Source organism: Ischnura elegans, chromosome 2, assembly GCF_921293095.1.
Source record: "Ischnura elegans chromosome 2, ioIscEleg1.1, whole genome shotgun sequence".
Classification (NCBI taxonomy): domain Eukaryota; kingdom Metazoa; phylum Arthropoda; class Insecta; order Odonata; family Coenagrionidae; genus Ischnura; species Ischnura elegans.
The window spans coordinates 55582720-55608854 of record NC_060247.1 but is presented as its reverse complement, the minus strand read 5'-3'; the positions used below and the strand labels follow the sequence as shown (position 1 = coordinate 55608854).

Genomic DNA, 26135 nt, shown 5'->3' with positions numbered 1-26135 from the left:
TAAGGTTTAACCAATAAAAATGAAAAATTTCCATAGGAGCTGGTTATTAAACCTTAATATTACAGCTTGCATAGCTAATGCACAGAGTATCACTCATTCTGGTCTTTTGATTTTCATCGCAACGCAAAGAGGGTTGAACTGTGTCTAGAAAACCTCCTGGTGGTACATGGGTATAAGTTTTTCCAGATGGTCTGATCAGTAGAGGTGATCGTTAATCACTTGTTCCCAGATTTCCAGAAGTTGACTTTGTCAGAAATTTGCTTTTAATGAGCCATGCATTTGAATGAAGTCCAATCTATCACTTGCACAAAACTACATGAACTGCAAATAATTGAAAATCATTCACACTTATGGTGACATTCTCAAAATTCCTCCTTGTAAATCTTGATGCCAATATTTACTGCTACACAAATGATTCCTATGCAAGTACATATAAGTAAGGTATACCAAATCTTTCGGATATTTCTCATAATGAAATACCGTATAAGCTCGTGTAAGAGGCGCACCTTTTTTCCCAAACCTTGCAGCCGAAAATGGGGGTGCGCCTCTTACATAAACTTCTTATCTTCCCCCCCCCCCTCCCCTACCCGGTCGCAAGTCCAAGGGGAACTGAGGGGCCTTGGTTTAAAGCGTGAGTCAGTCATCTGAAACCCTGGGTCAAAATCAAGCGGCAGGTAGGGGAGTTTCTCCCTTAGTGACGTATTTTTAAAATGCTCCTGTTTGAATTTCTTGTAAGCATCGCGCCGTCACGTCGGTGCCCCAGAGGTGAACATTGAAAAGATCGCGCGGGGTGATTCTCTCCGGAGCGCGCGCTAAATTTACTGCCACGAGTGGGTATCCCGCGGCATTTATGCTGCATATAGTAATCGCTTATCAAACGTATAGAAACGCGTAGTTTTGAAGGACATAACTGATTCGTCAACATCTGTCTTGCCGAGCAATTTCCATTACGCTGAGCACCTGATTTTTCAAAAATTATCTTCAGACGCTCATATGAGGATTTTTGCAACTGAAAATTATATTGGTGTCAAAACCTGCGGTTTAAAAAATTCGAACGAGTGTGTTCATTGTTGGACTAGCGCTGAAGGAGAGGTCGAGGGGAAGGAGCGCGCTCAATATTTCAAGCTACGAGGCTATGAGCGAAGGAGCAAGGGAAGAACACGTCCGATCTTGCATGTGACGTCGTTGCCTTTAAAGTGAAGAGGCGAAGGCACAGCAATGTGATATACGCAGTTTGCGTTGCCTGAAGTTTCCAGTCCGTCTCGTCTTGTTTGAATGCGCTTATGCTACGCTTGTTTCTTCCGAAATTGTGCGCTTTGGACTATGTTGAATATTAGTAGCCTTGTTTTAGCTATATATCTTTGTGTCAATCAATTAGAGCTCAAAAAACTTAAATGCTGTCAGAAATACGTCGCGTTAGGTCTAATTCTTTTTAGAACCTCGTGCGTGTCATACAATTGCTGAAAGATATCGAGATATCTTCGAGCTCAGAAGGTGACTCACGTAGCATTTGACCTCCAGAAACTCGGAGAATTGAACCTGGTAGACCGAAAAAGGTCAGTTGGTGAGATGGGGTAGGGATGAAACGCGTTTCCATTGATCCCCTCTAACTTGATAATTTCCTATGGAGTCCCGGAAAGGAAAAAAACGGCCCCTTGCACACACACCGAATTTGGACGGCCGGTAAAATATCGGCCGATATTTTACCGGCGAAGCGATGCTTGCACACACGCCGGATTTTTACCGGTCAAACGATAAGTTGCTATGTTTTTGAGCCGGCGACGGCGATCCACAGTGACAATGGCCGGCAGCTAACCGGCATTTAGCCGGTGCCGGCGCGTGTTCGGTACGTGTGCAAGCTCCAATGTTCTCCCATTGTTCACTATTGGAATGTGGACGGCCGATATTTTACCGGCCGTCCAAAATCGGTGTGTGTGCAAGGGGCCTTAAATCTACGACGTGGTTATTATCCTAAGGCGCTGAGATTGCCCCGACTGTTGTCCTATCTCTTGGGAAGGTTCATGCTATGTGCCTGTCGTGTTTTGCCTTAAAATTTTCCACGGCTGCAATTCTATTGCAATACTCCTGCGAGAGCTTTTAAACAAAATTGTTCGTGAGTAGGACAAGCAACGTAGAGCGATGACGTATGCGAAGAGAGGATCGGAACTCTTTCTACTCCCTCTTATGCCGCTATTACCGCCGCAGTTATCAAAATTTCCTCTTTCAAATAGTACTGAAAGAGGAAATTTCGATAACTGTCGAAATGCCAGGCATACGTCTGCCACACCGCACGATAGGATAAAAAAAATACCGTAAAATTTTTTTTCTTTATAGCTTCCTTCCTCAAAATAGGGGTGCGCCTCTTACACGTGTGCGTCTCTTACACAAGCTTATACGGTATGTTAGCAACTGAACCCTTCAATCAGATAGTCTCCCAGTGGCATAACTCAGATATTTAAATATTTATGAAGCATTTACCAACAATCGAAATTTGAGGCTGGGAATTTTATAGCAGCCTTGCAAAGCCTTTGGAGCGATATAAAAGATTCTGAAAAAAGAAATCCTTCATTTTACTGAGCAATTAAGACTACATTTATGACCCCAAGCTGTCTGAAATCTGGGAATAAAAATACTTGATAACCCCATTTTATATGTATGTATTTAGTACATATAACTGTTGGCTGCATAACTGTCTACATGTGCTATTCTCCCACTGTGGACAGTTACTTAGCCCATGTTAGCCATAAAAAAGGTGAAGCCTGCAGCATGTAGTCTACTAACTGCGCATGCTGAAGCTAACTATGTTGGCACTACATTGGGATGTTATGATATCATTAGTAGATTAAATATGTGAAATTATATTTGGGTTTCAAATAGCCCACTTTTAATTTTTGGAGGGTGTATTTAGAAAGGCCTTAGTGTGGACTTGTTGTTTATGAATTCTTTAATTAGCTAAAAAAATTAATGTCTTTTAAAATACTATGTGCCACCGTTTTGTTACTATGAAATTTTTCAGTCAATTCTGAAGTAGAAGTTTCAGTTACCATGCACACTGCAATAATAATTTGACCATATACCAAATGTAACTCATTATATGAATCAAGTATATATTGCTATCAGGGGATTTGTGTGATCATTGTATTTTGCCTTTATGCAGCGCTGATTTAGCATTCAGGAGGGTGCATTTAGAGAGAAATCGCTTCAGATTAACCCTTTTGCACCAGAGCCTCGGGGAGGGAAATTCTTCCATGCTAAGAGTCGCTTGAAAATTTTTTGCACTCCCCTGTACTCTCTCGCATCGATGGAAGGCAGAGGTCGGCACCCATCCTGAGGCTGGAACCCTACTGAGTGGGAAACCGATGCCTTTACTCAGCTGCTGTCTGACCATAGAGAGATTAAAACACTCCATCCTGAAATTACTGAAATTGCCATGTTTTATGTAAACAAATGCATATTTGTTTTTCCAACCAATTTTTTTAATATAGTATGTACATAATTGTTGGGATGTTGCATTCCGACCTCCCTAGTGTAGATCTTTTGAAGTTGGGAAATCAAATATTGAATGGGAGAGAAAGTACCCATTAAGAATTAGGACCCCTAAACAGTACCCTGATTTTGTAACCTCTCTTTCAGCTTTGAGAGGTTCTGTAAGTAGTAAGGATCCCATATCAGCTGATGAAAATTTGATTGATATGGGATCCTTACTACTTACAGAACCGCCCAAAACTAAACGAGAGATTCTGAAGTCACATGGTTTACAAACCTTGTTTATTTGCAACTAACACACAGGAATTACAAAAACCAGAAGCATGAGAAAACTTTGAATAAATACTATAAACAAAATAGTAGGAACTGAAATACACAACATATCATAGTGGCAGTTTAAAAATTACAACAATAATTAATTCCCTGTATTCTTCTGAGGGTGAAGAAATTTTAAGCAAAATTCTAACGTCCATTTTGACGAATTTAGTGTACATATTTCTATTCCATATCAACTGTTTTAGAACTGAACTGAACTCCATTGATATTAATGCTAGAACTCCATTTGAAATTTTCATGTGATAAGGGAGAAGGATTTATGTCTAACTTGAGATTTATAAGATTAGCAACAAATATTTTTTTGGAGATTAACACTGTAAATAGCATTGGGTGACCAAGCGGAGGGGATGCAAAAGGGTCGATATGAGCGGCTGAGGAAGGGCCTGGGCTCGCACTACGTTCGGTCTTGAGGGGTGACTACGTAGCTAGGTTTATTGTGTCCACAACTTGTGTAAATTTTCAAGAAACTACGCTACGTAGCGATTTGTCTCAGTTACTATAATAGTAATTATTTTGTCATAAAAAAATAACTCAGATTCCAAGGATCCTCTTTACATGAATAGGCGATATTTTTTTTCAACTAAATCACACACAAAGGTTAGAGGCCCGTCTTCACAGCCAATCTCTTCCCAATTATTTTCTTGAAAATTCACAGAAAAATGAGATGGTATAAATCTTCAAACCTGGAGTCAAGGGAGTATCCAATTGAAACTTCTGAAGTCATATCAGAACATTATTAGTTATAGTATTTATCCCAGGGTGTCAAGCATAGGCTCGTCAGACCACTCACAAGAGCTAGAAGGCATGGTCAACTAAGGAGGGGTTCAGATGTGGAAGGGGCCCAAGGTCGAAAAAAAGAAAACCACCAAAGCAAACGTAGGCTTGAAAAAAACCCCAACCCTCAGCTTCCAATGTTGTAAATAAGATAACAGATGCTGGCAGGTCATCAAGGTTCTGAGAACTATTGAGTGACAATGCCTGGACGGTCCAAGCCTTCACTATCATTTTCACAATGAAAGAGAAAGGAAAAGATGAGGCAGAAGAGCAGATGATAATGAAGCACAGAGGAAGGCATTCAGCGTCCCCACATTGAACACACAATCGCCAAGAAAGCACATAAATTGGAGTGTAAGTGGAAGACGTGCGTCCATGAGCGTCCACCAGACGCTGCTCTTAGAGGAAGCATCCTGCCATCAGCTGGAAAAAATATTCTAAAAAAATAGGAGCACACAAACAGAGACACTGAACGAAATCAGGCAGATATGTCTCACGTATATACTCCCTAAAAGTACATACATATATGTATATGGAAGATTAAGAGATAGGAATACCTAATGAAACTTTCGAACACCTACGGTGTGTCGTACACGCTTGAGGCATGGCATTCAGAAGACGCAGATGTTGCGTCGTACACGCTGAGAGAACGACCACGGGCATATAATGTCATGCTTGAGAGGTTAAGAAAGACTTTACTGTGAGAGAGTTTTGAAGTTTGAAAAATATAGTTTTTAAGGCAATTTTTTGCACAATTTGCATTTAGCTCGTTTTTAGAATAAGTTATTTTTGGGATAATATGCCAGTAATATTATCGTAAACTCTAAAAAAAATTTTTTATGAGACCCGGCATATGCATTTTATTTTATCTAATGATTCACCCCGCCAATATATTTAACTGTCTAAATAAGAGCTAAGTACGTACCTATTTACAGTATGAGCTTAAAATAATTTCATCTATTGCTGTCCATTGCTTCAGAAAATTCTTATGGCTATTGTCTGTTACTTGATAACCCTCCCTTAACATATATATACTCTTTACACCTTCTCCTAATTATGATTAGAATAATTTTTGTGGTAAAGATGCTAATTTTTATTTTATCATCTTAATATTGCATAATAACTGTTGCAACTCTTTGTCAATCCATTCTATGAAGTGAACTTGTTTTTTAAAGGATCCTTTAAAAATCAATGAATTTTAAAAATACTACCACCTTTTTGTTACTATGAATTTTTTCAGCCAATTATGAGGTATACATATACATATATGTATCAGTTTCCACACACTGCCATAATAATTTTACATATCGATACCTCCACTGCATAAACGCTCTACAATCGCCCACCGAATCAAATCTGCTCATCTAGATAGCCCTTATAGTACTAGATGAGCGATTTGATTCGGTGAGCGATTGTAGAGCATTTATGCAGTGGAGGTATCGATATGCCAAATTTAACGTTATGAATCAGGTAATACTATCTAAGGAAGTGAGTGGTTATTGTGTTTTTCCTCTATACAGTGTATAATTTTACATGCATTTCTAAAGTTCTTTAGATAGTCACAGAAGTACAATAATTTGAGTCATTATTTAACTGCATTTTGCTAACAATTTTTTTCTTGATTGCCTTGTCATGGCTTCTATAATATTCTTCATCCCTCATAACAAAAGATTGAAGAAAATTAGAATTTTTAAAATGTTCCACAAGGTGATGGTTTAAGAGTCACATTTTAAGAATGAGGCTAGAACTATCCAATAGTATTTCCTAGCAGTGTGTAAGCGTCAGGTATTCACTTATAGAGAAAAATTATGAAGTTAATTGGTAGTTTAAGGCTTTTAAATATGAAATATTTCTTTTTTGATAGAAATATGAAATACATATTTCTGTTACAATTGCAGTATTTATAAGCCTGAAAAATATCTAACAAAAAGAGTTATTTATATTAGTCACTCTGAATTTTTTGTTTGTTACAGATTAGACCAAATATTGGGAAAGCAAGGTTCAAAGGCTAAGGATGTATATGTATCCAAAATCAGCTTAGCCTCACGTGTTGTCAAAGTGGAGAGACAGGTATATATTTGCTTTCTACTTTTCTTTATAATCTAAGCTTGGTTTAATTTGAGAGATGCAAAGTCTAATATAAGTAAACCATCCTTTCTAAAAACGATACTTAATTGAGAGATTTGCAAAAATTTGTCAACTCTCCATACAGAAATAGAAAATTTTATGTACCTATGTATGTAGAAATTATTATATTCTAGCTAACTTTGTGTTTAGTCAGATGTGGGAAATATTTTAGGGAATTCTGAACAAATTTTGGGGGTTGCCCCAGCCAAGGTATAAAGATGGGAGGTACCTATGAGGAGGTACCTTTCACCCCCAAAGTCTCAGAGAAATAAAAGAATTATTCAAAACTTAATGTCCAGTTTTGATATATTATAGCTGCATCTGCTTTAAGCTAAAGATTTTTTAATTAATATCAAGGTAGTGAGACGAGTCACAGAATATCGACCCCTTGGCCGAGGGTGTTGCCTTCTGAGGGGGAAGCCCTTCCATCCCCCAAAGCATTTTCCTAGTTATGCCACTGGCTCTAGCTAGTACTCTCTCTAGCTGCATGCCTGTAACTACTCATATTTGACGCTTAATTCTTTGTAGGTTGATGACATTGAAGCAAAACTTGATCAGCTTATTGACCTGTATATGGAAGATCGAAAACGGCTGTTGGCCCTTCCGGAGCCAGGACAGCCCGCTCAACAACCTCCCAATCCACCCCAGCCACCTCCTCCGATGCCGCAACCAAGCCTTCCATCATCTGCAATTTATCATCCATACGGTAGACAGCATAGTGTCCATCAACATCAGTCCATAACACCATCAGTTGTCACGACAGCTCCTCCAGGATGCCTTACAACAAATCAGCCCAGTATGCCCACCACAACCATAAGTGTCTGTCCTCCTTCAAGTCGCCCTCCATGTCCCACGCAACCTTCATCAGCTGGGCCGACCACCTCAGTGCTTGCTTGGCCAAAACCAATCCTAGTGGATAAACAGTCTTCAGAGCCGAACACTCCAATAGCCAAGAATTTTGATAGACCCATGCATAGGGGTTACTCTGACCTTGGTCACAGGATCAAGAAACGAGTCACCTTAAGGTATGGATCCAGTTGTTTTGGTATTATTTTATTTGCTCAGATGTAAATTTTTGAGTTCAGGTATTTTTAAGGTTTGAATTTTTCTTGTGCCCATTACGTGCACTTAATGTTGTGCAGGATAAATCAATTATGTTTCTTATTAAGTTTTGGAAGGGCCTTAAAGAGTGAAGTGGATATATGTACAATAGTATTTCCGTTTCTAGTTTGTGTTCAGGAATCAAGTCATATTCTTTGTTAGATAATTATTGGCAAAAAATATCATGCACACTAAATGAATAGAAATAGCATAAACATTTAGGTGAGAAATATAGGTATATTATATGGCAGGAATATGTTCAATGTATTAATAATGCTATAAGAATAACATAATGGCATTCATAGCAAAGGAGAGAAAACCTTTGTTGTGTATGTTTTCAATATAGGACGAGAAGAAAACAGGAAAAAGCTTTCTGTTTCATATGTTAATGTGCATTTAATTGAGCCTCCAAGGACCCTTTACATGACAAAATTAGGCCATGTAACGGTATAGCTGAGGCTTTTTTGTATTCTACTTCTTAATGCTGCATATCCAAGGTGTTGGATCTTATATAAGGTGTGAGTTGTTGTTCATCGAAATATTTTGTATATTACAAGATGATTTGAAGAGATGCACAGCCTGTCTACCTTGGTAGACAGTTACGGCGAGACTGCCGCTCAAGATCCCCATAGCAGTGATTACCCACAACTACACAGTGGCAATTAGGCAGTTACCAACATAACATTTTCCTCCCACATAGATACATATTAAGTCATAAGAAAAAATCAATCTTGATACATGGCAATAAATAATCAATAATTAGATTGTGAATGTCTATTCAAGGTCTCCTGATCCTTAATGGTCCAGTACTCATGTTAGGTGTAGGAGTGGACTCCGAAGGCTTTGGATTCTTTGATCCCAAGCAATCACTCATTGATGTCCTAGGAAACCAGTCCATTTCCCTGCTTGTCCTATGGCAAGTTGCTCCTTTTCATCTTATGGACTTGGATCTTTCTGATGGCTCCTGTCATAAGCAAATTTAGGAGGGGGGCATGGGGGCACGCCACAAACCCCCCCCCCCAGATGATTAAAAAATAGACGATATTTTTAAGACAAATATTTAAATAAATGTATTAGGTGCACAACTAAGTTCCCGCTGTTTGTTATTAGATGGCTCTATCAGTGATTGCAATTCTATTTCGACTTATCGGAAACGTCATGAACCAAGCGTAGACATTTGGTAAATAAACCGCTTCACGACAATGGTGAAGTTGTGTTGGCATCAAAACCTTATTGTTGCGTGAAAATGTCTGAGTTATTGCCAAGTAACCGTGATTTGCGGGAAGAGTTCATTTTATTCTTTAATTTGAATGAAACGGTGGTCGAAGCGCATTAAGGGCTCCAAAAAGTTTTCGGAGATGCTGCTATGATTTAAAAAACATGCCGTGATTGGTTCTGTCGCTTCAAAGATGGTCATTTCAACGCTGACGACCGTCCCTGTGAAGGAAGACCAAATGCCTTTGAAGACACTGAAATGAGGCATTGCGCTATGAAGATTTATGCCAAACTCAAGAAGAGCTTGCTTCAGCATTAGGAGTATCTTCATTGCATCATGACTAGTGATGAAAAATGGATTTATTACAGAAACTTAAAGAGAAGAAAGTCTTTGGGACAGTGTGGTCACAGCTCTATGTCATCAGCTCGGCCGATATTCATGCTGCAAAGGTTATGCTGTGTGTTTAGAGGGACTAGGTCGGTATTACCTATTTACTATGAACTATCGAACCAAACAAAACCATTACTGGGGAACGGTATGGACTCTAATTGATGCGATTGAGCTGAGTACCATGCAAAAGACAGCCACAATATGAGCAGAGGCACAACAAAGTGATTCTACAGCATGAAAACGCCTGACAGGGCCCGACAAACCCATTAAAACCTACCTGGAAACACTCAAATGGGAAGTCCTAACCCACCCACTATATTCATCAGATATTGCGCCCTGCGATTATCACTTTTTCGGTTTGATGGCACATGGACAGGTTGATTAGCAGATTCACTCAAATGAAGATCATTGAAGACCTCTAAAAATGGCTTGATTAGTGGATAGCCTCATAAGATGAATACCTTTTCCCGAAACAGTATTCAAGCTCTGCCAGAAAGATGGGTAAAAGTTGTAGCTAGTGATAGAAAATACTTTGAATGATTCATTTTCAACAATTGTTCTACAATAAAGTTGTGATTTCATTAATAAAACAGTGAGAACTTAGTTACGCACTTAATATATTTTCTTATAAAAGTTATAAATATTTATAACTTTTGTATCAAAATTAAGAGTGTATTTTGTAGAGTACTTGTTGCATGTAGTTTTTAATCCCAAATATGATAAAGCAGTATGCCTTTTATACCCTGGTTCCCCCCAGAAAAATCCTGGATCCGCCCATGGCTCCTCTGCTATGCTTAACTGAATAAATAACATTACTAATATGTATGTGTAAGGCATTGAACTCCAAGCAAGACATTCCCACTGTGAAACATTTATCATTGTTTTAGTTGATACTACAGATTTGAGAAGCATTTTTTTCAATTTCTTGAACCATTCTCTCTGCTTGGTCTTTTGAGGATGCACAATAGGGTGCTGGGTGTGCGTACTTGACATTATTTTTTACGAAATAACTTTGAAATTCAGCACCATGGAAGGCCACTATCAGAGACAAAACCTGAGATACTTTTTAAATGTATTTGTCCAAAATACATTGTATGTACAAACGGTGCTGAGCCAGCCTACCTTGGTTGACAGTTAAAGCAAGACTGCCACTCAGAGTAACCATAATGGTGATTACCCACAACCAGTGGCAGATCCAGGATAGGGACAAGGGGGGCTAATTGGGGGTCAACCTACCAGCAGTAGTGGGGTCCGAGTAAATTACAATTCTATCTAGTGTAAATTGGATGCCCAAGGTTAGGGGGGGAGGGGGGGCTGTAGCCCCCTTAGCCTTAGCCCCCCCCCATAGATCCATCACTGCCCACAACTGCATTGTGGCAATATCACAGCTGTCAACATTCCAGAAATACATATTCTTCATGCGTTGTTATCAAAAATAAAATATTCATTGAGTAGGTAATACTTATACATTGAATATTATTCTCCCCATTATTTTCTCATTGCCTTATCTATATAAAATCTTGAGGAAAATATTTGGGTGATCTCTTCCCCAGGGTGGTCCTTCCCTTTCTTCAGGGACAGAAAATCTGACTTTGCTTGTGGTAGCTTGCTTTACCCTAATTACTGCATAAGATTCTTCTATCCTTTTCTTTCTTCTCTTTTCCTTACCTGAGGGTCATTCTGTGGCTTATTATTTCTTCCCTTACCCATCCTCTTAAGTGCAGAGTAGAAGAGTATCAAACAGTTTTAGAGTCTGCATAAATATGTTTTTAATGTTGTCCCTTTCGCTACTATGGATGGATGACATACATTCTCCCTGCGAATTCTAGTGGGTGATCCTACTCTTTTACGTCTCAACAGATGATGTAGCATACTACATGTTATATTTCCAATTTACAGTTTTGGAGTAAGTTTGTATTCATTTATTTTGATTCACAAAAGTACACATTAAAGATCAGGATTGTGCAGACTTGGTGACTTAACTTTTCTGTAGCACCCCAGAGGTATTTTGTTGGAACTGCCTACATCTTGAAGGGAAAAAATATTTTCATCATGGAGCTAATTAATTTTCCACATATGTACATGAAGAAAGTTTGGTCATTAAATGGAGAACCAGAGGGGAAAAATTCTTATTAAAAATGCTGTCAATTAATATTGAGTGGAATGAGGAATTGATCAGTCTGTATGCTCATATCTCTATTCCATTACGAGGGAGCTACTTTTGTTAATTCTTGACACTAATTTTGTATTTGAATACTTTTAAACTAATTTTTTATTTAAGTATACATACTTCTATCACACTTATTCAGTCAATTCCATGTTAAGTAAGTGTCTAAAACTTTTACTTTAGGGAATATCATATGCTAATTAATTCATAAATTGAATGGGTGCTTACTATAGTTACTCTCAATGATTAATGTTCAATTAAATATGAAAGTCTTTCTTTCTAAACTATGTGATTATTCACTGGCCTAAGCTTCATTTCCATTTTGAATCATTTCCTAGAATCCAAGTAATGAATTTGGAGTACCTAGTAATTTTGTTTAAGGTGATTTTGATTAAGTGTGGCATTTCTTAATTATTTACATAATTTTAAAAGTGAAGATCACTCATATTTAACTATGTAAAAATCATAACCTTTGAAATAAGAAGCTTTAATACGAAATTGCTCTTTCAGAAAGAACCCCAAATAAACACTCAGCACTATAATAATGCATATCAAGAAGGGCCAAAACTCCCACGAATAATAATATCAAATTCATACATTTTTTGGACTACAGTGTCTATAATTGACAATTAAATGCTAACATTCACACATAAGTATAGTTTTGGAAATTTCCGATAATTTCTGTATTTATAAAAGCCTATTTGATTGACAAAGGGGGCAGTTTAGTTTATAAATTTAGTTTATCTCAGCAGAATATTCAAACAGATTGCATGATTACAAAAATCAAAATTAATTGACATTAACGTATAATTAGTCCTTGAGCCCCATAAAATATTCTCATATTTTAACAGAGTGTTGCACTGCAGGAATATTCTTGCCAATCATTTTCATCAGTGCTGCATAACCAAATTCCACTGCCCTAAAAGGGTTGGGGATCAAGTTCGTCTTATCTACAGTTGCAGGAGACGTCTTCACTCCAGAGGATCATTAAGTAAAAGGCAGGTGTGGGTTATGAAGTTCAGTATCACCTGTTGACTGATATCTCACAGCTGTATTCATTGAAGAAGATACTCAGGCCACCATCACAAAGTTCCGAATTTCCTTGAGTTTTTCTGTAGCTCTGCAAATATATGACAATTTGATAGGCCATATTTTGAAGCACTCACTTGATTTCCATTTTATCATAATACCCTTACACTGCATGAAATATTTTGCCATTTGAAACATTTGATGGGATGTATAAGGCCTATTTTAAGGGTTATATCACAGTTGATAAACCATATCTTTTTTCAGGTATCAAATTCCTAAGTGGGAAATTCAATTTGAAAACTTATCATAGGCATAATTTCGATTTCAGAGTTTAATTGGAGACCATTAACTTTAAGTAGAGTCTAATCTAAATGTTATGGATCCAGTCACTTCTAAGACAACTAAATGAGTTTCTGTAGATGGCTTTGTATTATAAAAGATAGCTTTGATATTACCCTGATGAAAGTTATACATAGTTTCATAGTTTTTTATTATTTTGCAATGAAAATGAAACACTTGATTTAGAAATAGAAGCAATGACCCAAACAGAGCAATGATGCAATGAACCAAACCAGAGTTGGAACCAACAGAAAAGGGAAGTTGATATAATTTAAGTTAATGTCTCCAGATTTCAATCAAGATTCTTTTTCAGATGTATTTTCATCTATTAAAGATAATGGAAAGTATCTAAGTCATTTTAAAAACAATTTTTATCACTTTTCTCTGACTATAAGAAATTGCAAACATTGGTATTTCCATGAAGGCTCTGAATTCTCCCTTTCACTCTTCTTGTACAGCTAATTCAAGAAAATAAAATTAGTCCATTTTCACATTCTTATGACAATCTAAAAAAAATTTATTGCTTTCCCATTCAATACTTCAAGGCTGATTTATGAGATTTACATGAGGCTAATATTGTGGCTCATCCCAGCTAGCACAGATTTTGCCTTATCTCTAAATATGAGGATATTATACATATATGCCGTGACGAAACCTATCTGGATGCAGAGATAAAGTATGAAGAATCAACGCCGTATTTGGGGATAAATTGGAGATGAATGTCCACATAGTTGGAGATACACCTATCCTTACGCCGTAATTACCGGTAGGTGGCGGCTGTTTCGCGTACAATCGCTGCGCCACCACACGAGATTCATGACAATTACGTGAAAATAATTTAAATACATAAATTGGCTTTCATTGAAGAAAGATTCAATGCATTATATTTCGTCATTGCATTTTATTATATTGCAGTATCCCGTATAGCATCAAATATGCCAGAGACATCTCACGAGGCATATATGACCACTCAGAGAGGTCTCTATGCATATAAGATCATGTCTCGTGAGACACCTCTGAGATATTTGATGCTATATGGGATACTGCGATATAATAGCATAAATGATGAAATATAATGCACTGAATCTCCCACCATTGAAAGTCAACACTGCATTAGTCTTCACAATAAGGTTTTTTTTAACTATGTTACACATTCACACAAGTTTAGGTACATACAAAAAAATCCGATATAAGAAGGTTGAAAATAAAACGATTGCTCTAAAAACGATATATTTATAATGAATAATTCATCTTCAAACAATATACATTGCACTAGAACACGGAGCAATCTTCATACCTTCATCGGTAAACCATAAATTTTACTGTCGAAGTCCATTCTAGCCTTATCACCTTATAGCAGAGACTGGTGAAGTACCTTACGTGTTGTTTTAAAAGCACAAATTCATAATCCATTACCGTTAGGTACCATAGAAATTGACATTTGCAATCACTAATACCTTGCATTCGTTAACAATCACAGCACTGTCTATGATTCCTTCGTTAATATCCATGACAATCCGGATTGTTTTGCTTTATTCGCCAAAAATCTTAATACACCTGTGCGTACCGGCGTAGCCCACATCAAACTTAGGGACACAAGAACGATGCTTAGGTCGGATTATCACTTAAACTATTACTGCATAGATGTATTGTTTTTACTCACAAACACCACTATACACAACAACACAAATGTAAAAACCACTAATGGCGTTAATGGTAATGGCAAGGCCATATATGTGTATGTGTTCATATGTATGGCCTTGGGTAATGGAGGACGTCAGCGCTGCTATGCAGCCAATTTTGGCAATATGGTACTGTGACAACCCCTCCCCAAATGCTTGAAATCACGGGAAAAAAGGGATAATAAACGTGGAAGATAAGCTTATCCCCGCAATATCTGATTTCTCCAAGGATAAGTTCAAATCTGTGCTAGCTGGGATGAGACTATTAAAAGTTTATATATTTTTATATTGGAAAAATTAATTTTTTTACACCTGCTGTGTACCTTGAAAGGAGTGTTTGATTAACAGCAACCCAAATGTATCCCTCCATTATTTTCTCAAAATTTTCACTGTATGTATCACGCCTCTGTTGCTCCCTAAAAACTTGACTTGGGAATCTGAAAATCTAAGGATAGGGAGAATAGCAGAGCATGAAATTCCTGCAATAGACATTTGATTAATGTAGCCCTAAGCTTGAATAAAGATTCCTCTAATCTGTGCCCCCCTTGGTATTTGAACCATGGTCATGGTAGTGGAGAGTTAGTCACCTTCTTAGGTAAAGGAAACATTAATTAATGTATGTCATGTTAAAAAATATTTCTGGAAATTGTCCTTGTAGGTATATCCTCGATGACTTTCTTTTTTTCATTTCTTTTGTGGCTAATGAAAAGGCTTCAATACTTTTCGGTTGGGAACTTCATCTGCTTTTTCCTAGAGCATTTAGGTATGACTTCTCTCAGAATATAGCAAAAGCCATCTTAGAAAAGAGGAAACTTATAATGCATAATACAGTGCTTTGATAATGTATTTTTTTATGTTCTAACTTCAGCTGTAACAGGCAGTCTGTAAATTATGAAACTTGCTTACTATATTTCATATTCATAGTTTTGGTGCTTTAGATAGCTGATAAATAATATGTAAGACGATCTACATTTAAGGGCTGAACTGCTGAACATTTAGAAAGAAGATGCAGTGGTGATAAAAATTAAAAGTTGTCGTACCTATTTAATAATTTCAAGAAATGGACCAATGTGCACAGAAATTAAGTGGAAGTTGAGTCAACCAGAGCAGATGTGTTTATAAACAAATTTGACTAGCAGAACTTTTCAGTAGCCGACATATCTCATCTATGACCTAGAAACTTCCTGTATGTACTTCTATTTTATTTCGTTGTATTGGCAAACTTCCTCTCATAATAGTGTGTACATTTTCCACTTTGAACTTCACTTTATTTTAGGAACGTGTTGATATGAAAGATGAAAACTGTTATAATTTGTAGGAAAGCTGGCATAGGAAGAGAATATATATAATAATATTGTTTTGTGATGGACATAGGTCAATTGAATATTGCTAAATATTCATTTTACATCTGATTAGGTTGGCCCATAGAGTTGTAGGTATTTACCGACTCATATCTCTCATTTTGTCATTAAAAGACATTTTTTTGCTCGAGTATGGCGTAAAAATATGTAATATTGCTAAAAGTTTGATAATAATCCTTTGAAAGTCAGTTATTTGTGTTCTTTAGTCAATGTAATAAGCCGTTACAACTCTTTTACTGCCTTTCTGAGACTTGAATTCAAATCACTATTGATTCTCTATATTGATTTACTTTAAGTGTGTGCTTTAATGTAGTGTATTTCTTTAGTTATTGTAGTTGCCTATATCACTGAAATGGCTGTTTTGGTGTTATTGTTTAATTTCCAAACACATTGAAAATTATGCATTCTTGCTAGATGACTTTTTCCACTACATAAATCTACGTACTAAACTCACCTAGTGACTTGTTAACTGAGCAATAATCCTCTTTATAACCTGTCTCACCATCATACTAGTGCTTAAAATGGTTAACTCTTATAAATTTTAAATTGTTTTTAAAATACACCCTAATCTTGGTGTAAGATCAGAAATTCAAATGGTCATTATAGTTTTTCATTAGTTTCTACAAACAGAATGTTTCTTTTCAGTGATCTTATTTTTTGTGTGAGTTAGTATTAAAAAGCTGATGTAAAATTTAATTTTATAATTCAAGGGAAAAAATTAAAATCAATAGTATATAGTTTTCCTAATAAAGACCAACAACTTCATTTAAAGTATTTTTTCTCACAGACCTTATGCTCAGAAAATAATTTCATTCCTCTAATCCCTGTCAATTAAATACAATGCAATTCCTTGTCTCATTCTCTATCAAAAATAAAGAATTTAACCAGATAATATATAAATTAACTCATGTAGACTACTTTCTTGCTCTAAGCTATGCATTAATATTTCTCTCCTTTGCTTGATTTCTATTTCTACTTTCAATTAAATGTTAGACATTACATTTCCTTGGCATATTTTTGTAGTTCTGCATTTAATTTTTGTTTCTTATACATGCTTACAGCTCCATCCCTTCACAATACACTACTCCGTTATCTACTGATGACAGTCGTGAAGGTGAAGTTGTGATTGTAGTGCCTTCTATTCTCCCTAAGGCACCAGTTTCTAGCCCTTCTAGAGTTGCAGAAAGCCAACTTAGTGATTCTACTCCCACATCATCATCAGGTGTTGGAACAAGTGCTAAAATTTATCGTAATGGAGTGTCATTAGGTAAGAGATGTTCTAAAATTTGAAATTGAAATATTTGACTGTATGCCACTTCAAAAAAGGGATTGTTTATTGCTCTCAGGATTTATTGCAAGACCCAGTCACATATTTGATGACAGAAGCACTGCCCTGGACCTGCGAATCAAGTGGGCTGACTATACACTCACCATCAATAATCATTCAACTGATGCTTGCCATTTTCTGTTTGAGTAGAGCTTTGTATGCATGATATGTACTTTGTGAGTGTATGTTCAGTTAAGAATATTATGACTTGCATTAAGTTCAAGCATTGGTATACTGGTGTTTCAAGTTAGGTGATTGTAGTAGTAAAATAATTCTCCTAAAACAAAGAATAATAGCTCACTAGATGGACTTCAGGAATATATCTGGTATAATTATGTTATTTTTGGGAGAATCACTTCATATGCCTAGCCATAAGTTGCTCATTTTTAGTTTTTGCATGCATTCTTAACTAATAATGATCATGCATAGGAAGTACAGTCTTCACGAAAAGTCTGGTGGTCATGAAAACAGTCCTTTTTAAGTGGAACTACAATTTAGTGTGACAGTTGTAATTTTAGGATGAAAGAGGACATAGAGAATTGAAATATATTCTAAGATATATCGAAGCCTTATTTATAAATGATTGCTTAGTCATATGTTCCGTAAGTATTTGGCCAACCTGGCCCCATGTCATTTTTGGGAATTCATTTCATGGGAATTTTGTAGCATGGAACAACTACACCTAATTGAAGTTTATATTATTGCATGTATTGAAAAATACAAACAATGACACAGTGTCATAATTTACACTATTTGGTGGCCTTGTGTAGTTTTGGGGAATATGTATTTGCATATGATAATTACCATACACTTTTCTTCCTTCATCTTTTCTAAAAGGCTCACCTTTATGTATATGTGTGACTCTGATTTCAAGGCCAAATACCCTGGCCTGGTGACCTGCGCAGCCACATAATTTACGAACACCTCACTCTTCAGCATTATGTACTGTTATGCATTAGGTTCTCCTCATACTGAGCTGCTCTTCCATTGAGAATATGAAGTATAGGTGATCTGTTGAGGCTCTAAATTTTTTTAAACCTTAAGATGTTCAGATCAGTCAGAAATATTTATTTCCATAATCAAATGTAATGCATAATACAAAGCATATCTGCAAACTAAATGAAACAATTCTTTATGGTCTGCAATAATATTTTGGAAAGAAAAACACTTGAACTGAACTGTGCCATATCTAAAAAAAATATGAATGCCTCTAGTGATATAATTCTTAGGAAATAATAAACAGATGAATGTAATTCCAATGATGTTGTGGGGAAGAGCAAACAAATACTAACTATCCTTACTCTTACCTAGTTGTGAATATCTACGGATTAGGATATTTTTTAACTTGAAATGGTGTTCTAATTTTATGGGCACACCACATTGATATTTCTTTGTACTCCTATGAAAAAAGTAATGAATGATGACTGTGGCGTAGCTAGGGGGAGGTGCGGGGGGGTTTGGGCCCCCTTATCACCCCCCCCCACCCCCTCAAAACATGAAAACACAATTATTTTTCTTCATGAAAAAAAAATATTGAAAAATCATGAATTAAAAAAAGATTTCTTTTTTATATTCATGATTTGAAGTTTTTGGATTATGAAAAGTGCTAAAATTAGTTTAAAACCCTACACTTATAGTACACCCATGCCTTGTTTAGCGCAAGGGATGCGTTCCTTGGGGTCTTTGAGCTCATCCAATTCGAATTATTTGAGACCATTTTAGCATTGAGGAAGAAAGGGATGCGTTCCCTGCATCAGAGTTGTTGGGTATCGAATTTCCTATAAACCATATGTATTCCTATTGATAGCCTTAGGAAACCTGTCATATATAAACATTTATTGTTTAAAATATCCTAAGCACTTTCAATGCTGACTATGTAAAACTCAAAATCATCCTCTGGTGCAGCCTCCGATTTCTAATGCAAAACCCATGCTTGGATGCCAAAAGAGCTGGGAAAAATAATGAAAAAAATTTCTTGGCCCTAATTTGTTAGCTATGAATTTTTTATTTATGACGTGATATCACGTCAGCCGCACAGCGGGTTGCATAACGTCGGCTTTTTCCCCATGGCACCGTGTTCTTTCAATTTCTTTTTCTGCCCGATGTGTCCAAAAAAGTATGAGGAAAATGAATTTGTAAAGTTTTACTGGTATCGCCATTGGAATTTTGCCACTGCCATAGGAAATTTTTGGTTTAGATTTAGGTAATGCAAATTATAAGCACAAGGAATTGCCTTGAACAGCTGTTTGATTGGGATGGTAATTCTACACAAGATATTTTGGCATATGCCTTGTACTAGTAAGCCTATGCATGGGGGTAGGGTTCTAGAGTATTGAATAATTTCTACATTTTCTTCTCAAGCTACTATTCTCGTCACAAATTCCGTTATTTGGTTCAGCTGTTTTCAGCTTTAATACCTTTCCTCCGATACGACCAACCGTAAGCATATTTAACAAAAATGGTTTTCACATACCATTATTCCCATGGCTGCAGGTGCTTAAGATGGGCGGCACTCTGCTTTCAAGATTATTTTCTGACGGTGTATTAGGGTGTCTCCTGACATTCACTACCCCTGCCAGCTGTTCTAAGGTTGGAGGAGGTATGGAGATGAAGCGGGGGGTGATAGCAAGACTTAGTCGATTCGCTTTTAAGAACTAGGAAGAGCTTTCTTGGGAGTGCCATCGGCACATCAAAAAGATGGGGAAGGTATGAGGAAAGATTTTGCTGACACGTGTCCTTTTTGGGTCATTTGGATAGAGACTTCTGTGCCGAAATAAAAATGGATGGGGAAACAGAAAGATTCAACCCATAACTTCCTCATTACTATCTTCTGAACTCAAGTCAATAACATATTTTTGCAATATGATGTGCCCAAGTTAAAATTTAATACATATAAACTGGAAATAATAGTAATTACAAGCAAATACATGTAGGTACATATTACGAGAAAACCTCATTTAGGCCACATATCGAGGATCTTACTACGAATATTCTGCAAAAATCTGAATATGATGCAAATTTTTACTGCAGTAATAATATTTTTTCATTTGGTGCATAATAATATCAATTCAAGTAAACCATTCAATAATATTTATTGCAAGGAATAGATTTGCAGCAGCTACACCCCTTATTACGTACCCGATTACCGAAAGCAATGAGAGCATTTTATTTCTAATTACACAAAGCTTAAACTTAAGCGCAATATTGCTTTGAAGCTTTCGGTTTTCAAAAAAATTGATCTCTTTCAATTTTTCTTACAGGTTTATGCTTTTTCTTGGTAACTCTCTTATTTTTCTATCCGCATTCCTATTTTTTGCCATTGTTCATCTGGCTTTAAAACTGTATTGCTCCGTCAATCACTTTTCTAATGCTGAACAACTGTCGCATTGTATTCCTGAGACCCAAAGGGCCGACGACTGCAGGGAAGGAATGAAGCCAATGTGTTTGAGACTCTCTCTAAGACCCTTTTATATATTCATCATGTTGATGCTATTCATCCGCAACTCGGCCACTGCTCAGTTTCTTCCCTGTGAATACTGGTGACCTTGAAGGCTTGGCTTAGGGATTCATTCAGATGAGATAAATTACTTCAGTAGGTCGGCATTCTGGATGGCATGACAAGATGGTAATGTTTATGCCCATTGTACAGCAATAGATTTTGACGAATATATATTAAAAAAGAATAATTTTGAGGCAAGCAATACTATTAATATGCATAAAATGAGAGTAATTTCATGCGTATTTAGCGCAAGTTCAGGTTTTATCAACAGAGTCTTAAGGTTATTTGATTAGGCTAGGCAGCGTTGGGATGTTTCCTCCAGGAACGAATTTGGGCTACATAGGAATTGTACCAAGCAAGGCACGGGTGTACCTTGCTTTTCAAAAATTTTCCCTCCTGGTTTTGGACCTCCCTGATTGAAATTCCTGGCTACTCCACTGAATGATGATATTGCACATGGTGTTGTTACTAATCACATCTATTTATACCAGACAACGTGTAATAAATGCCTTTACTGTTCATCCCCTCATATATCATTCATTGTTATTCTTTATTGTTGATTAATTGTTGGAATAGGAATCTTCTTTATGAATGCATCTAATTTTACTTTGTATTCCCCATGTAAATTCCTTCTTACATGACTTTAATAGATAATGAACTCATTCTCTGTTAATTCATTAATTTACATTCCTGTATGGTGATAAAATATATGCATCAAATTTCTAATATTTTTCACCAAAATCATGTACATACCTACCATTTGAACGTATTTGCAGGTCCACAATAACGGCAGCCAATATATTAGTCAAATAAACATACATTTAATTGTTTCGGATTCTTTATCTACGCCTCAATTGCTTTGATTGTACTCAGTGTAATACCTTGGAATTCGAACTACATTTTGAATAGTTTATTTCTTTTAATACAATTCATATTTTTACATGGTGGAAATAAGAAGTAGATAATACTGGGTAAACAATTTTCCATGACATAATTTAATATGTGAAATGCTTAATTGGGAAAGTTAAATTCTGGGGAAGAGTAAATGAAGGTGTTACCAAAATCTTTTACAATAGTTTGTGTGATGCTTCCAGACACCTTCAGCCAAACCAATGCAGAGGAAAGCTTTCTGAGTACCTGCCGTAAGCAAATAGGAAACCATTCGCAGCACAGGCCGAGGAACTGGGATCTCTATCCTGAATGTATGATTTCTCGAGCTCTAGTATGACTTAATGCAATGTGTGATCTACCCTATCACCTGTCAAAGTAACCTTCAGGTTGATGACTAAACTTTTATATATGAAGCACTTTCACACTAACATTAATGCAATGCAGTTGATTTCATAGTGATGACATTAGAAAAATAACATTAGCACATGCTTTAGCTGAAAAAAAAATTCGTAGAAGTTCAGTATTATTGCTAATTTTGTGTTACCAGCTATAAAGATATAGGATTGATTGGCCAAATTTTTCAAAACTTAATGATTGTTAGGTTATAGGTTGGAGCAGTGTTTAAAAAATGAAGTCTACCTGTTATTACCATTCAATGAGCCAAACTTTTTCATGGCTTCTTCAAAGCTTTTCCCCAAAACCATTAGTATACATCCACATGCTAATGGAAGTTTACCTAAGTAACCTATTCCTTGACAAACAAAAAACAGCCTTCATTCCTAGGGTGAGCAGCATTTGGTTTATCATCATAAAAATTTATAATATTGAGAAAATGAATAAAATGAAAAGGGAAGTAGCAAAGAATGAGAGGAAAATAGGGAAAGGATGAAATGTGAGATAAATATGAGATAATATGTATTGTGTACTACCAATGCATATTTACCTCGTCTAGCATGAGTTTATGACATATTTTGTCATCTCCATGTATATATGTGAGTCCAATTTGGAAACATTTTCTTGCCAGTGTATTCTTTTCTGCCTATATACTAATAACAATTATAAAGTCAGTGCATGTCTTTTGTCTCATTTACGTACATGATATACTTATCGATGGTACAAAAAATGAGACTTGAGTAAATCTCATTTGTAAGTAATGGATTTTTATGCAATTGTTTCAAATTATGAGTATTAGTCATAAAAAAGGGAATACCTTCAAATCTTCATGTGTTAAGAAGCTCAATACACCCCTAATTTTCTGATGAATGAACAAGATTGCAATCCCATGTTAGAGGAAGCTTGAAAAATTGCTACTGTTCCAGTTAGGATTCAGTTTCAAACACCCTTTCTGAATACATTCAAGGCTTTGGCTTGAACATCTAAAATATAATTTCAAGGCAGCTTAAACATTAATTGCTCCTCTGTGGTTCGATTTATAATGCATTGAATATCCATCAAACACTGCAATCAGTTATCATTTTTTCTATATGATGTTTGTAAGGGAATCTTATACTTGCCTAATCATGAACAATAAGTCTGTCAGAGGTATTAGATGAATGAATTTTATTTAGCAATGCATATTTACCTAGATGTATGTATCACATATCTAACATAACAAACAGAAAGATTGAATCTTTTTCTTAGATATGTTTGTTGGGAGCTACTGGTTGCATGGACGGCATGCGTACTAGTGCTTATCTCTGGACCTGGATTGGTTCCTACAAGTCCAACCTATAGGTGTCAATACTTCCCCAACCATCATAATATTCCAACCAATCAACACGCTTGGATGAATTTCCTGGTTCACCATAAGGTGTTCCATCAATTGTTTGTTAGTGATATTTGGTTCCTTTGAAACATGAATCCATTTATCATTGAAGCTACAGATCTTACTTTTTTGGTCATCATGTCCATTTTTATAAATTATTAATTGCTACACCTTTTTTTAAAATTCTAAGTTATATTTAAGATTCCAATCAATAATTTATCAACACCTAGAAAGAATTTGTATTTAGAATGTTTTATATTGAAATTCTTAAGAAAACAAGGAGCTTTTAGGTCATATTGTAATTTTAAAAAGTCATAAGAAAAGTTTTGTTTCTAATTATTATTTCTTTGAAAGTGTGTATGTATATTTGATTTCTGTAACCTTATTTCTGAGAGGAAAGTTCAGCTTTCTCCTAGTTCTCTGATGGAATGTGATGAGAGAGTAATCTAGTCCTTGCAGTGCTTCCAAGTTATTAGAATGGAAACATATTTGTACATTAAGTTTTCAATTAGAATATCATGATTTTTAATACCTTGTTTATAGCTTAATGAGTCCTTCATTTTTTAACATGGAGGAAGAAATTTGCTGATAAAAATTAGATACATTCAAATATTTATCAAGTGTGAGAATGAGTGATAATTAAGGTCTAATTTTTTCATACTGCTTTGCTCACTCACAACCTTTGGTATACTCTAGGCCATTGGTGTGATGAGAAAATTTTTCCATTCAAATGACTAGGGAGTTAAAATTTTCAATTCTTCCGATAAAATTTCTTTCTGTCTTCTCATCTTTTACTCCTTTCCCTATTTTCATACTGCCAGAAAAATATTAAGTATGTCAGTAATTTATATGGACCTTTTTCATTAATTATTCTTCCCATAAAAGTGGAAAATTCTCTCATATTGGTGAAAATATTGCACCAATATCAGTCCTTAAAACTGTAATGCTGTTCTATAGTTATCTCTTCACTGCACAACCAAATGTGGCTTTATCTCGCATGATCAGCCTTGACTCAATTTTATTTCCTGAGAATGTAAGCAATCCTGCTACTGTTACCTTTAAAATAGGTGCTTTATTTGCATTTGAAGAATGTGATGAGGAAATAGTGACCAAGTGCTGTCTTTAAGCTATGAAAGGTTACATAAAGCATTTTAAATGAAAAGATATGGATTTAAATTTTTGATGGAAAGAAATATGTATTTTCCAATTCGGTGAAAGTACTGTTTGATATAAATAATATGAATGCAAATAAAGTCGACAATTTATTATGAAAATCAAAAGATTCATGGCATGTAGATGTGAAATATTTATGTAATTCATTCACCTGAGGTTAGAGAAATTCTTCATTACAGCATCATGTTATTTTCATTATTTATTATAGCATTCAGTTATTTGGCGAAATATTTTCTTTTTAACGGGTTTCTTTACTTTTATTTGGAGGGCATTAACCTAGGTAATACTGGCAAAAACCATTATAATTTATTTAACTTGGCTGGCTTTTTGTGCCATGAAGTTCTCACAACCTTTGCGTTATACCTTGGCAATTTATGTTATTAGTATTAGGAAATACTTTCATGTTTCTAATATGAACCTAACATCAACTATAATAAGTTGATATAAATTATTTGTACCTCATTTATGTAGGTTGAAAGTATCCTACGACAGAATATACACCGTATCCTGGAGTGCATGCAGCACACATTGCTCAATATATTGTGGGTCGCATACTCACTAGGATGTTTACTGTTAGAGTTTAAAATCGCTAGTTATTTCGTCATGGTAGCGTTGAAACAATTAGAAAATGGCTTTAAGTGAAGAGTACCCAAAATTAATCAGTTATTAGTATTTAAATTTCCCAGCCTTTATACTCTACAGGTTCACTAATATAAATGTATTTCAATTTTTTCCAAATCATAAATTTGCCTGAAGAATTGTTAAACCTCTGCAAGTATGCCAGAAGACTTGTTTAGATTATAGCCACTCAATTGTTTGCCAAATTGTCAGTTGTGAGATAAATATGTTACCTACCCATTTTAATGAGTGCAAATATTTTTCTTCATATTGATTCCTTATCTGTTTTTAGTGCATATACACCCATGCTTCGCTTAGTGCAAGGGATGCATTCCTTGGGGTCTTTGCGCTGATCGAATTTGCATAATTTGAGATCATTTTAGTAGTGGAAAGATGGGGATGCATTACCAGTAGCATAGGTCTTGGGCATTGAATTTCCTATAGATCATATATATTTCTAATAATAGCCTTATAAAACCTTATTTATGTAAACATTTTAAAATATCTTTCAAGTTATTAGGCACGCATTCAAAGATTTTTTTTCATTTAAAAAAATTTGTATGTGCTTTTGGAATTCCCTCCTTTCATGCAGGTGGGCTAACATCTTGGAAAAAATGGATGCTATCTCAGGAATTTGTAATGCATTGCTGGCAGTTGACAAATTTTGAAAACAGTCTGAAAACAATTCTTATGTCACCCAGGCCCTTTTTTTCTCATCCAAATGACAGGCAAATGCTACTTTGAATGCATTTCATTGCTCGCACACTTTGTAAATGATAAATCATAAGTGGCTTTAATGTGAAGTCTCCTTAGGCAGCACCCAGCAACAACATAAAACGTTCGTTAAATGCCCT

The 26135-nt window shown here is 35.8% G+C and overlaps 1 protein-coding gene across 1 annotated transcript in view; it reads left to right on the top strand.

Annotated features, from left to right (window-relative positions):
- LOC124153767 (potassium voltage-gated channel subfamily KQT member 1) overlaps positions 1–26135 on the top strand; it is a 597365-nt gene that overhangs the window by 561748 nt on the left and 9482 nt on the right. The window contains exons 13-16 of the mRNA XM_046527120.1: positions 6570–6666; positions 7252–7748; positions 17070–17275; positions 21929–22036. Of these exons, the coding sequence (XP_046383076.1) occupies positions 6570–6666; positions 7252–7748; positions 17070–17275; positions 21929–22036 (908 nt within the window). The remainder of the gene's footprint in view (positions 1–6569; positions 6667–7251; positions 7749–17069; positions 17276–21928; positions 22037–26135) is intronic.